The 14,808-nt window shown below is 37.7% G+C and overlaps 1 protein-coding gene across 6 annotated transcripts in view; it reads right to left on the bottom strand.

The window, feature by feature from the left end:
- LOC118237088 (PH and SEC7 domain-containing protein 4-like) overlaps positions 1 to 14,808 on the bottom strand; it is a 43,031-nt gene that overhangs the window by 11,798 nt on the left and 16,425 nt on the right. For all 6 annotated transcript variants that reach the window (XM_035435514.1, XM_035435515.1, XM_035435517.1 and 3 more), the window contains 4 exons: positions 11,497 to 11,555; positions 5,815 to 5,904; positions 2,741 to 2,784; positions 1,745 to 1,914 (listed from right to left, as the gene is read on the bottom strand). In XM_035435514.1, the coding sequence (XP_035291405.1) occupies positions 1,745 to 1,914; positions 2,741 to 2,784; positions 5,815 to 5,904; positions 11,497 to 11,555 (363 nt within the window). The remainder of the gene's footprint in view (positions 1 to 1,744; positions 1,915 to 2,740; positions 2,785 to 5,814; positions 5,905 to 11,496; positions 11,556 to 14,808) is intronic.

The raw sequence follows: 14,808 nt of genomic DNA, 5'->3' as shown, positions 1-14,808 counted from the left end.
TTTGCCCTCTGCTGTGAATTTAAAGCTGTTTTCACTGTCCTCAGAATTATTCACTCAGATGAGTGAGTTCTTCTAAGGCCTCCAAATGCCAAGTCTGTTAAGACTTGGCCATTTAAAATTTAAATTTTGCAGTAAAAAAGCCTTTATAGGCAAGTCTCAGGACTCATTGAGACTCATGAGCAACATTTTCAGCATGCGGACTGAAAAAGTTGTGGTTTGTTTACACAGGAGAAACAAGTTCTTTATGAAAATCGAACAACCGATACTCCATTAGAAATGTCATTTCATTATCTAAATTCTTCTCAGTCACCACTATAATAGCCTGCCACTGGCTGGCAGTGTACTGGGCAGAAGTTATACTGGCCATGTTGAGACGTTGCAGGTCACGTTGGCTATACTGAGGGGCTACTCGTCCAGTACTGGTCAGAGAAGCTTATAGGTGGGCTTGTTTTGGTCCAGAGAATCTATTCAAAGTGAAGATAACATTTTTTATGTTTATAGTACTTTTGGTGTGTATGCACAGATGAAACGGACAACAATGATAATTCCTCTGGAGAATGTCTAAGCAAACACTGGACATTCTATCGAGGTTTCTCTGAGTTGGTACGTTTTTGGGACTAAAAATGACTGGATTTTGTTCGCTGGATTCTTGCTATGACAAGCATATTGACTTTTTCATGATTTGTGTTGTCTGTGGAGTTCCAAAATGTAAAGAAGGGGAGCCCCCAAGCTGGTTCTACCACCCCACATGTTACAAAATAAGGAACCATTTTTAGTGCAGTTTTAGCGCTGTCAAATGGTATATCGTGTGACCAGACTAACTGAAAATTTCACTGTAAAAAAACAGAATGAATACAAATAAACCCACTCCGCCCATGCAACTTAAGGGGTTAAATGATATGTAATGCAATTATTTTGGTTTGGCACTGAATGAATCTGCTTCATGTACTTCTGTGCATGCACCACCATGCACTAACCTTTCAAACAGTGAGCATGTTACATGTTACATCTCCCCTACTACACAGGAGTAATACTGAAAACCCCCAGTACAGAAAACAGATTCAAACACCAGGTAGAAACCGGGGTGGAAGAGGGTGAGCAGCAATTTTTAGAGCAATAATTATTTGAGCAACAATTCTTGAGCAGCAGCAACAGAGTTTACAAAGCGCAGCACAGGCAACGTGCACCATGAGAGAAGTCTGACCGCCAATTTAAAAGGCGCTCCATTAGTGATGTGTGCATGTAACAGATTGAGTATGAGAACATGCAATGATGTGTGTATGGGATTGGCTGAGTATGAGAAAAAGTACTTACTGCAGCAAGAGTTTTCTGACCAAACTTGCTATGTGCATTTGATGCGTGATGCATATTTGTACAGTAAAAATTCATAACTAGAGCTTTGTGAAATAGGGGTTGCACTTGAACAAGTTTTGCAAAATCAACTATTTGTAAAATAGGGTTCATACATGTGCAATCCATAATATAACAGGCCCCTTGTTTGTGAGTGTCATAAGCACATGCAGTGCCAAACAAAGTTCAAACTATTTTTACTAATACTGATTTGAAAATATAATTAATTATGGCACTACACTTATTCTATGTCCAGGTGCACAAATGTGTTTGCGTATGTGTATGTGTGTGTGTGTGTGCATGCGTGTGTATGTGTGTGAGTTTGAGTGTATTTATGTGTGTGCATGCATGTGCATCCATCCACACATATAATGTGTCATTGTTTCTGACTCACTGCGTTTGCCATCTATGTCAGCGTGCGCCTTGCGTGTCAGGAAGCCCTGTTTGTAGACCATGGCTTTCTTGTCATGAGGCAGATCCTGGAAGGGGTTGCTCTTTGAGCGGAGTAGTGGGTCTGCTTTTTCATCTTGTTGTAACACTGAGCTCTTCAGTTCTTCCTCATCACTACAGAGGGGAAAATAGAGAGCGCTGAGATGAAAGTGGATTGCATAAAAGAGAGCAAGAGGAGCAGTCTTAACAATATTGAAAATGTGATAGTGCTCACAGGCAGTATAGAATTTTACTGTAACTCTATGAACTGGCAGCTGGCTATGAGATGCCTCCAAGAGTTTGCTAGAATAACTCAGCATTATAGAAAGCAGAAAGCTGTAGTGACCTAGGGGTTCAAACTCTCTGTTTTCTGGCCCATTCAGCCAGTTACAACAAATTTACAACCAAGAAATTGGCTTCAGTGAAAAATCTTCCAAAAATGAAATAGGCTAACTCAAGGTTAGCTAGTTTTAGAAATTTTGTATCCAGCCATTCAAAATGATTAACCAGTATTAATCATTATCTGTTGTGTTCTATCCTCCTATCCTTCCTTCTATCCAATGTATATAGGGCCTCTAGGAGGCACTGCTAGATAATTAGTGTCAAGATGATGACGTCTAAGAGAAAGCAGAGTTCAAGATGGCAAGCGCATGTTACAAGGCCCACATTTGGAAGTAAATTCTTGTGTAAAGCTATTTGCTGTGACTTATTACTTTATTATTTGTATGCTTAGTTCCCAGGGTCTCAGTTACATCCACAAACAAGGCATTCTTATTACTGGATAGGGCCCCTTATCCCACATCTACTTTGTTCCTATGATAAAGCTTCACAAAAGTATGCAATGCACATCACCCTGGAAACATTCATTTGCAGGATATAGAGTCAGAAAGCAAAAGGCGAGTAGTTGGAGGACACACTCTATCCTCCAAAGAGCCAGACCAGACTTGGTTCAGTAACTCACACTGCCCATTCCAGAGGTTCATTCTTTATGCCGTTGTACAGATCCTGAAAGACAAGAGACATAGTCACCAAGGAAATAATTCTTCCTTCACCACTCACCATTACCCGAAAGTGAAATTCCAGAACCTGACCTGTTCACTTTAATATCTTAATTTATTTTTACACTACAGTCAACATGATTCATTTTGCGAGAAGAGTGAAAATAACAATTATTTTGGGAATGAAAACAGAATAAACAAATGCAGACATTAAGGCTTGGTTTAATATCCAGGCCTTAATGTAGCCAAACTTTGGCTACATTTAGACTGTCATGATTAACTGACAGATCTTATTTGTATTGGTGTCGGGGAAGTGAGGTAAAATATGTTTATGTTCTGAATTCCGCAGTTTTAACTGCTAACACCTTTGTTTAATGTTCGGCACTCAGAATACCGAACCCAAGTAAATCAGCAGTTAGAACACAGTTATCCAATATATAAAATATATTTACTTTATTTAATTAGGTAATTATTATTAAAGATATCAACTATCAATTAAATCACCAATTTTTTAAAAATAATCAGAGCAACATGTTGGATCCTTGATGAACACCTCAGAAACAGATAGATTAAAATAAATAAATTTCAGTTACAGTGAGAATTCAACGTCTAATCTAAAGGCAAAGGTCAACAACCTTAAAGGACCATACCAGTGTTACTACATGTCATTGTCCATTTTCAACATCGGCCACATAGTTTACATAAACCTTGACCATTTTTCCCAAAATTGCTTTATTTTTGAGATATCATGTTTGTTTACGTTTTGTCCAGACAGATGTCATTCACTGTCATTCATGTTGAAACGGTGTGGAAAAACACTCTACGAGACTTGAAAGTTGCTAGGTATAGGTAATTCACCCTTTTGAAAACTACGCCGTTTATTTTATCTAAAATTACTGTATTACTCTAATACAAGCCATTCAAATTTGCGCATAATATCAAGTTCAAGAGCGTCTCATTTAGGCGTACGCCGGCCTCAATAACAAGCACAAGCATCGAGGTCAACAATTGACTGAAAGTTACACCTCAGACTTGTGTCTTTACCGCTTCCTGGTTACAAAGTCCAATCAGAGCCAGCCAGAGACATTTTGGCCAGTGTGATGTAGCCAAGGAAACGTGTTCTTTGCGCGGAAACTACAAACAGAGGGTGCTTGCTATTGTACTCTGTAGTCTGTGTAAACACAGACTACAGAGTACAATAGCAATAACACAGACTAAAACCTGCATTATATGCCTTTTACTTGCACTAGTGTTGTGCCTTTCCTCTGCTGGTCTGGGAATGTCGTTAACCAGGTCTGACACTATTGCTCATATTAATCAGGTGAATGCACTTGCTCTCCTATATTGTAAGTCACTCCAGATAACAGCACCTGGTAAATTGTGTTTGCTACACTTTGAATGTTTCAATTCACCCCAACTTAAAGACACAACATGGTTAAAATTGCATTTCACTGCTACAACTCATTCATTTTCCCCAGTTTCCTATGCAGAGTCATGTTGCATCACATCCTAAAAAAAAAAAAAACGAATTAAGTAAACATACAAATTACCATTTCTGAAACTGCCACTTAGCCACAGCTAGGGAAATTCGTAAGTACTTACCAGGGACAAAATGGCAAATTTACTACAAATATAAATGTGGCTTGATTCAGGAGTTTTCTGGCTTTCCCCTTAGGACCAGTATACTGGTCCTAGCTTTCCCCTCATGTCTAATGGCCTGAATCCACCTGTTTCTCCTCATTTTTTTCTCCTCCTTTTTGCACGGTAGGACACAAAACTTGAAATCGGGATTCTTGGCTTTGTTATTTGTACAGCCCACCATGCAACAATGTTTTGGCATTTTTATAATTGTGATAATCCCCTGACTGCTAACTATATGGAGTGCTATGGATTGTTTTCCCCCATCGTGGGGGCATAGCCTATTACAGGTGCACCGATGCATACTTAGTATGTAACTGTAGCAGGTCCTAGCAGTTGATTAAAATTCTTTGCATTTCACTCATCACGAATGCCTTTGAAAATACATTTTCAGGATTAATAAGTGGATTCAAAATGCACATTTCTAAACAAATTTTCGGTTCTTGGAAATCACCACCAGGAATTGTAAATTACTTGACTGTCTTTATGCGAGGAGTCATACAATTGTGGGTACCTAAAAACTTGCGAAGCAAGTTCTTCCTCAAATTCTATTTTGTGCTTCTGTACCTCTGCTAGTGCATCCGTAAAATTTAGCATGTACACGACATGGCAAGAGAAAGCGATGTGGTACCCTTGTGCTGGCGCATGTCAGCTGATATGACATTGTTTTGGCCTTGCAGACCCTTGCGACCTTCACGAATGCTTCAGGCATTCCCATAAGGCGAATCAAATGGGGCAACCAGCCTGTGACATGGATCAAGCTGCGTGACTTGGAACTGGAGTGCCTTCCCCTTTTCCAAAACAACTCCTACGGATTTCGCCCCAGAAACCAGAATGCATTCAGACAACGGAAGCATTTCAGAGGACTCAAGAAAGGCTGTAACTCTGGGCATATAGCAACAATAACATTTACAACTAAATGGTGTTAATAGTTAATGTGTTGACTGGTTGCTGTAAATGTGTGTTTTAACCATTTGCCATAGTTTTTAATATACGTCCGTTTATGTTATCTCTCAACCTAGATTTCTAAGCCCTCTAGACATCTAGATTCCATCTAGATTTGGGTTCACTGGGGCATCAAGCATAGAAAAGACCTTGCACGTGATCTTAAATACAAACCGGTCATTACACGGCATATTGTTCTCAAAGAACATTGATAACCATACCTGTTTGGCACAGTTCATGTGCTATTGTTTAATCACTAGCTCCAGGTGGTTCCAAACCTCCTTCCATTTTAGTCTTTGGTCCCCACTCAACACGCACACTCAACACGCTGCACAACCCCACACACAGGAGAACATGCAACTCATGAGCTTCACTGGTATTATGTCTGTACTGAAGGCTCAAGAGACAGGTGATAGAAGAAAATGATAGTTTGCATCAATGGAGATTACTTTACCTTCAGTAGATTCTTACAGAAATGTTCCCCTTCATTCATACCATCCAAGTTGGACACAAAGGTGGAAATGGACATGGATTTCCCCACATTCTGGATAAAGACACAGACATGCACATCTGTTTTCACACACACCATTTGTGGCCTGCTCCGTTGTACAGTTTTCACTATGAAGCCATTGATTAAATTTCATGAATTAAATTCCAAAAAGGCCATAGAGATGAACACATTCCCAAAGGTCAAAATCCAATATGGCTGAAAAATGTTTGATAAACAAAAAATGTGTTAAAAATCGAATGTATTGTTGACAGCACATAATCTGTCGCCACACATTTTCGCAATGTGTCCAAGTTTTCCTTTTTTTTAAAATGTGCATATTATATGGTACACATTATCCTGGACAGGACAATATCAGATTTGTTCAGTACAGATTTTTAGAAAGTAATATGGCTATCATGAACTAAAACATTTTTAATTTATTTATTTATTTATGTATTTAATATTGGTTTAAGATACTATGATCCTCACTTATTGAAATTAGCACATGTTAAATGGATCAATTACAATATGTTAATACGAGGGGTGCTACTGTACCTGTGCCTGTTCAACCAACAAAATTATATATCTGTATTCGGTTAGAAATCAGGAAGTGGATTAAACCAAAAATTTTGTACACAAGAAAAAAATGCCTATCCTAATGTACATTGGCTTTGCAATTTAGCTTTCAAAGCACCAAATAATTAAAGACTGACATATCATTTTTCATCCAGTAAAATAACATACTTTCTTTGTAAAGTATCTGACTTATAAATGACTAGCCATTATATACAGTACAACTATATTTAATAATAGTCTCATATACATATACATATACATGATATATTTTACACCTATGTCTGTTATGGCTAGAGTTAGCTCTAATGCTGCTCACATATTGATTTTGAGTAGTTCTTCAAAAATGCCTTATATATCCATATTCCCCTCAGTAAGAACCACTCTGGTCCTAACGATCCATTGAACAAATGCCCATCTCCATCATATTTTCAAAATCTCAAAATCCTAGTTTATGATTATGTTTTTTACGACCCTCAGTTTTTATTTTATTATGATTTTATTTTATTTATTTATTTATTTTTTTACAAATTTAACAGGTTTATCCAATACATAACCCCTCATGCAACCCCTCATTTTGTTCACAAGACTTGCCCCTATTAGGAAATGTCAAAATTTGCCTAGTTACTTGTGCTTTTTGTGTAAATAGCACAGATATTTTTTGAGATATTTGCAATTTTACATTGGAAAATTTAACATTGATTAACACGTTCGGAATGTGAACAACACACTCTCAGCTGCAAGTTACAATCGGTTGCTGCCGCTGCCATCTCGCTCTTGTTTTCAAAGCTTCTAACGGATGACTTCTCTGCAATAGGTGGGTAATGTTTGCTGCAGTAACATTAGAAACAGCAAAGTGCATTCAACCCAAAATGATATTGCTTTTAATTAATTCCTGCCAGCTACATAACACACTGTGCATTTCAACATTCCACATGTTAATTCTTATAAGAGATTGACACTCAAAACTTGTTAGAATGGATACTCCACAGTTATCTGTTCAAAATATATAATTTTGAGGCAAGAAAATTCGTTTTTGTGGTGTAGGTTACGTGTTTGAAATGGGCAATTTGGAAAGGTTTTGGAACGTCTTGGAAAAACCCTTAAACAACTCCACTGCTTTTAGTTAGCGGCAAAATTCTTTCTGCAGTGGTGGAAAACAGGTTGAGGAAGTACATTTTTTTTGCCCCTAGCTGATGTGAATTTTATAAAATAAGCAATAGAAATGCATTTTTATGAACATTTTGTATATAACATGAATAATTCTTCATATTTCCTAAATTTTGATACATAGGGGAGAGTGGGGAAATAACGTTTTTGCAGCAGCAGCAGCAGAAGTAATTGCATCTGTTTTTAACGTCTGCAAAAAGCAGGTGTTAACTTCAAGATCAACATGGCCTTTCATAAGATGAGACATCATCAGAATGTTTAAGTAGGAGAGAGTCACCATAAACAGTTTTCATACATGCACAAAATATTTAAATAATACACGACACATGCTAATTACATTGAGGGTGGTACCCTCTGGAACCCCACAAAAAATATTCTTTATTTACACATTTTCTCTTTTTATCTAAGCCCTGTATTTCAGTCAAAAGGTGTCCTTTTGAAGAGAATCTATGTACAAAACGTCTTCACACTGGTTACTAACAGTATCACACACATTAAATTCACTTAAAAATAATCAAACCACTTAGTTTTACATTGCTTTGCGCTCTGATCTGTACTCAGCTGTCAGGCTGCTGTAAGTCAGGCTTGTAAGAAGTAATTAATTTGCACATACAAACAGTGCCTGTATGAAATGAGACAGAGCCTCCCAGCACCCTTTTTAGTTATCAAAGTTTGTGAAGGAATTTCAGAGGGAAGTGGGAGGTGAGGGAACTCACAGCCTCACACGCAGACATGCAAACACACACGCACGTATGTGAGCAGGCAGTGTTCTCTAGCCTGATATCAGACAGAATTTTCAACTCGTTACACTCCATTTCCATCTTCAGTCTGACATTGCCTCCACTCTAACTAATTTCGGTGGGGGAGGGACATGCGATTTTCCCTAACCAATCACGAGAGACCAGCATATCCACATGAATCCAACACACTACGTAAAGTAAAAACAAACTGCGATGTCGGGCGATATTGAGACGACATGCCATCTATGTAAAATAAATTTGTTAATCAAGGGGGTCATAACAAATTCAAGAATATTATTCAGCCACAGCCTAAATACAAAAGAGAGGCCATTAAGTGAAGGCTTCAGAGATGTAGGGGTAATTCTCCCTTATAGACCCGATTCTATTCTGGGAGGATTTGTGTCAAATGTTTTCGACTACTTGTCAGGGTTGAAGATTCACTAATTATTTTAAAGAAATGGCAATGGGAGCTTAACGTTACAGACACTAACGAGGAAGGCTCGGGAAGAGAAGAGAACAGGGACCGTGATGCGCCAACAAAGATGCCACAGAAAAAGAAGCTATGCCAGAGTCTCAACCCGGCATCTCACAGCAGTATTAACACACTGGCATGCTGAAACGTGGCAAAATAACCTAACTTGTTATACTGTGGTTACTTTGTCATAAAATTTTCCCCAACCGTGAAGAATGCCTTACTTGTTTACATTTTGAACAGATGTGGCTCCTAGGTAAATCTATCGTTGTTTTCGTCGCAAAACTTTCGACACAAGCAATATCCTAAAATTTCTTCTTACCTTGAAAAGTTCCTGACCCGCAACTGTACAAATCTGTTAACATGGCGGCACAAATACATTGAGAAATACTATTTTTGGAGAGAAAAAAAGCGCTATATTCTGTAACTGAATTTAGAGCAAACCTACCATGCACAAAAATATAAAAACGCTTGTCAATCTGTTTATAATGTCATCATAGCGCATAGTGTTTAAAACCATAAAACCACCCCCTTAATAAAATAAAATAAAATAAAAACTGTAGGCTACACGTTAACTTTAAATATAGGCCAACTAGTCTGATTTTGACAAATTTGTGATTTAACTGGTTCACGATTTAGTTCATAAAGCTCAGAAGTAACTTAAACATCCACTGAGCCACATCTGTTCAAAATGTAAACAAGTAAGGCATTCTTCACGGTCGGGAAAAATTTTATGACAACGTTATGTTAGCATGTAGTCCCCATCCTCTCAAAAGTAATTAGTACTTTTAATCGATTTAGAACAGCCTCGATAGCCGCGTCTATCTTGTCTATAGCGGTCGCCATTGTTGTTGCTGTTAATCCTTGGTTCCGGGCTTCCGGCATACAGCTTGACAACGCTTGACAACAGCTTGACAACGGTGCGCTGATTGGCTGATTGGCTAATCGTTAGTCCCGCCCGTGGCGCTGATTGGACAATCGCTTTGGCAGCCGAGAAATCGCAGTTTCATGTCACGATACCAGACCTGAATCTGCAGTGGGCAGGATTCAAAGGTCTGGACCCAGGCAAAGTGTTCTCCACAGTAACAGTTCATTTGACTTTGCTGACCTCTCATCTTAGACTTGTCCAGTACGGTAAATACTGGCCAGGATTTTCCTCCCACTGGCGTAGCTTATAGCATCAAGTCATAAACAATTTACAATAATATAGTGCCTTTTATCACTATCGATATAGCACTGCACCAGAATGCAACAGGGGAACAGAATCAGTAAAACTTTGTGTGTAATACATTTAAAATAGCTTACATAATGACTATAGTAGAAACTAATTTTTTGCAAGTAACTATAAATCACAAGATATATATTTTTACAAAAGACTGTGTTTATGGAATAAAACTTAGTCCTGCAATTTGCAGTGTCTCTTATGCAACGATTGATGAAGCGTGCACTAAGCTTTCACTTGTGCACTATGCATAAACAGAAAGAGAAAGTAACTTTGTACACAGCACTATAGCTAAGCCACAATTTCTTCTAGAAGGAAGGCATGAACTATGCTTGAAAGCTGTGTAAATGTCGGGACCATAGTGCCAGTCCCAAGCCCAGATAAATGGGAGGGTTGCATCAGGAAGGGCATCCGGCATAAAACATATGCCAAATCAAAGATGCGGATCAGGATGATCCGCTGTGGCGACTCCAAACAGGGACAGCCGAAAGAAGAAGAAGAAAGAAAAAAAAACAGTCATTTCCAAGCAGCGGCTAAAGTCACGATGGGTAGATCATAGAGAGGGTTTATTTTTTCAGGCAGTAGCATGCTTTTAGGTAATTTACTGGGTTGTGTGATTGAGATCGTTTTTTCACTGTTTGTAAGGTAATAAGATGCTTTTTAGTTTTAGAAAAACAGCACTTTTCATGTTTGACATGTATGTACATAGAAATACTTGTTTTCTTGAAAATGCTTTCAGCTCAATGGAAATAATGCATTGACTTTTTCAAGCCTATGTACAAGAAGTGGATATATTGCTTATGGCTGAGAGGAGGTTTTTGGTGATGTCAATACCATCACTGTAGTATTGGCAGTTGTTTCACTTGTTGTGGACAGTTATTGGATTATAAAATACCGTAATCATCAACCTGGGGTGAAAATTTCAGCCCTCCTTTCGGGAAGGGGACATCATTATTATTTATTTTTTATCTCTAGTGGTTTTACTTATGGAGACAGGGTTTTTTTTGTATCAAAGTGCGAAGAGTCTAATCTTTATAACAGTATATGGGTTATAGCACTGCACCTTGAATCAATGATTGATAAAATTTAAGACACTGTTATTGTTGGGGGCTGGCATCTTATTCAATGGCCATTGGGGTTTAAGGATTTAAAATTTTAAAATATGACTGCAACTGTTTCCACAAGAAAGCATGGCTCCATAATCCCTCCCCAGGGCTGGTCAAGAGGTTGTTTAAAATACGATACATTTATAGTCAATAAAATGCCTACATTTCATATTAGTTGGGCTATTATTATTTATGCCTACATTTCATAGTAGTTGTGTATGGCTTTACTATTTATTATAGTAATTAACTTTTTGATGGATGTACATGTTGCTTTGGTAACATCTTATCATAAGCCATTTAGTTTGAGTTCTTGACCAACCTGTATGAGAAGACAACATTAAAGCTGGGTCATTGTGCACTTACCTGCCCATGTAGATCTGTGTTCAGCAACATTAGAGCGCAGGTTAGGGTTAGCACTGCACCTGAATGCAACAGGGGAATAGAATGTGGAACCAGTTAAGCACAATACTAGAGAGTCCGACCCACTACTCAAGGCAGAGAATCAGGATGTCATGATTGACAGTGACGAAGGTGGCACTCAAATCAAGCAGGATAAGAACAGAAATATTGTTACTATCAACAATTGAACTTTACATTACATTACATTACAGGCATTTGGCAGACGCTCTTATCCAGAGCAACGTACAACAATACTTTAATAATTCACTACCTTTATTAAAGCTGTTTCATTTCTATGATTAGCACGGAATCCATTTTTCAAGCATGCTGTTTTCACTGAGATTGGAATTGATTTGTTTATAGACCACTTTTTCTAATATTTTGCTTAAAAACGGCAGGTTGAATATGGGTCTAGAATTGTCGTGAGCAGAGGTTTCAAGATAATATTTCTTGAGCTGTGGCTTTATCAAAGTGGTCTTAAAAACATTTGGGGGAAAAAACATCACTAATAACGAATCAACAATTTGTAGAGTGTCTCGAGATAGACAGTCAGATGCCTCTTTAAATAATTTGGTTGGAATGGCATCTATAGTGCATTCATTTTGGAGGCCATATCCCAAAGTGTCATCCCATTTATCTTATTGAAGGTAGTTAAACGTGCTGGGGGTGGATCATTTAGGAGGTCCAGAGTGGGACTCACTATACCAGCACGGATTTTTGTAATCTTTTCTTTAAAAATGATGCAAATTCTTCGCAATTTCCAGAGAAATTACAGAAATAACAGTTTGACTGTTAAGAGAGACAAAGGATTGCGGATTCAATAGCATATCGATAGTAGCAAAAAAGTACTCTAGGATTGCTTGCATTGTTAGAGATTATTTTAGAGAAGTCTCTCTGTCTGCATAGCTTTATTGTAAACAGCAATGCGCCACTTGAATATGGTGGTGGACCTGCAGTTTAGTTTTGCACCATAGTTGCTCAGTTTGGTGGCAGTTCCTTTTCAGCTGGGAAGTAGTGCTGTTTTTCCATGGTAGAATTTGGCTACAAAACAATTTTTTAGTTTTTTACAGGTGCTACGGAATCTACAGAATCAGCATTTCTTAGTTTTCATTAAAATCGTTTACAAGATTGTAAACTGACAATTGAGTCACATGGTGGTGCTAAAGAGCACAACATTGTTTTAATGCTCCTCATCTGAACATATATCTGCACCTAATTTGTCTCTTTCACCTTGGATTGCACCCATTTTGAAAATGCTATTAGACAGATTCCTTTGTCCCAAGTTTTGGCCTAATCACATGAGACCTATCGAACAATGGTACAGCATACACCCCTTTTGTCACTGTGTGATTTTGGCACTGATGGGTCACTTGTTTGTGGCATAATATTGGCTGGGTGTGCTCAGACCCCGTGTACCACTGCTTGCAGCAATATTTTTAGTTCGTTATTTTTCGTCGATCCCATGAAGGTGAAGGACGAAGGCTGTTTTGTTAGTTCATTTATTTTAGTTTGTGAAGTCTCTCACTGACTAGCCAATAAACAACGGTAGAAACCGGATTTTTCCCCACAACTTGTCCAACCTATTTTTATAAAGTCTATAGTTGACACAAACTGTCCTGAGCAGCGCGGGTAGCTGATTTAGCAAGTTAACAAGATGGACCAATTTATTCATTCACATCATCAAGGGAACCTGATACTGAATGAAAACCATGTGGAATACTGACTAGGTTAGTTTAATTTATCTGTCACAAGAACTTGAAAAAAATGATAGTAATCCAGTAAATGAAGCTATGGTTCTGGCAAGAACATGTTGTCAACACTACCACAAAGTAATAAATGTTGCCATTTAGTTTGTATGGCTTATTGTCTTCAAAAAACAATTGTTTGCAAAGAATAGTGTGAAGTGCTGTTACAGTTTGGCTAGGTTTCAACTATAAATAAATGCTTATCTACTGATTTCTCCATTCACATTATTCAACAAACTCTGATTCAAACATTCATTGATTTCTGTAGCACAGACAACTTGCTAACAAATCATGACATAAAACATAACCCTCACTCAGCATTAAAAAATGACAAGGTGCCAGTTCGCTTACATAAATTTGAGATTATAATCCAATGTGCATTAAATTTTAGATTATGATCCAATGTGCATTAGGTAGTTTATTTGTTATCTAATGAATATTGGATTATAATCTCAAATTTATTTAAATGAACATAAAGTTACTATTAGTCAAATGATGTATAGTTAACATGAATTCATGGTAGCTTGTGAAGTTTGCTAGAAGTGCAGTATAGCTACCTACAGAGAGTGATCACTAGCAAGTGAGAGAGATAGGTAGATGGATATAATTTCTAGCTGACTAGTGAGAGGGAGATAAATCACTGGCTAGCTAGCAACCGAGAAAGAAAAATTGCTAGCTAGCTAACGAGATGGATAGACATGGATCACTAGCAAGAGGTGAGAGTGATTAGAAAGAAGAATCCTATAGTGGTTAGTACAGCTGAATGCAGCAGAAGACATGTTTGGACTTTACAAAATGGTGAGATCGAATCAAACAACACACCATTACACCTACCACTGAAGCACTCTGCTTTATGCGCCAGGCAGCCAAGATGGGAAATTTCCTTATATATCCATCCATTCATCCATTCTCTAACCGCTTTGTCTAACCAGGATGAACTAGTTAAACCATTATTTTTTTGTATTGAAAATGTATTGACTTTATATTGTCACAGAGAAAATTGGCCTCTTTTTGGGTTTTACATTGACTTGGCATGGGCAGGGTTTTCTTTCTGCAAGTAGTTGTTGCAGTTCACTCTTTTGCCACTGGGGGAAAAAGCTTCAAAAAGCTTAGCGGGTTATTGCCACTTGGGACGAATGCTCTGACTCCAACATGATTAAGACAAACCTTGGACATCTTTATGGACACAGCAGTAGTTATCTGTTTTTTTTATATAACCTTTATTTTTATTTATTTCTATTCATTACTTTCTGTAGAAGTAATTAGAATGAAACATTCCAGAGTGATTTTTGAAAAACATCTCACATGGGGGAACATGCCCCCAAACTAGACCTCATAGACCTCATAGTAGACCTCATATTACCAACAAAATGTTTAGGAATACAATTATTGTATAAATATTATAATATATTGATATTAAATAGGCTATTGAATTTAACTACATTGACAAACCTATCTGAATAATTAGTTTTTAAAAACCTATCTTAGTTTTAAGAGCATGTTTGCTAGTTTCAGTTTAGTTTTCATTTTT

This window comes from Anguilla anguilla, chromosome 10 (assembly GCF_013347855.1).
Source record: "Anguilla anguilla isolate fAngAng1 chromosome 10, fAngAng1.pri, whole genome shotgun sequence".
Classification (NCBI taxonomy): Eukaryota; Metazoa; Chordata; class Actinopteri; order Anguilliformes; family Anguillidae; genus Anguilla; species Anguilla anguilla.
Note: the sequence above shows the minus strand (reverse complement) of the source record. Positions and strands in the feature narration are given on the sequence as shown.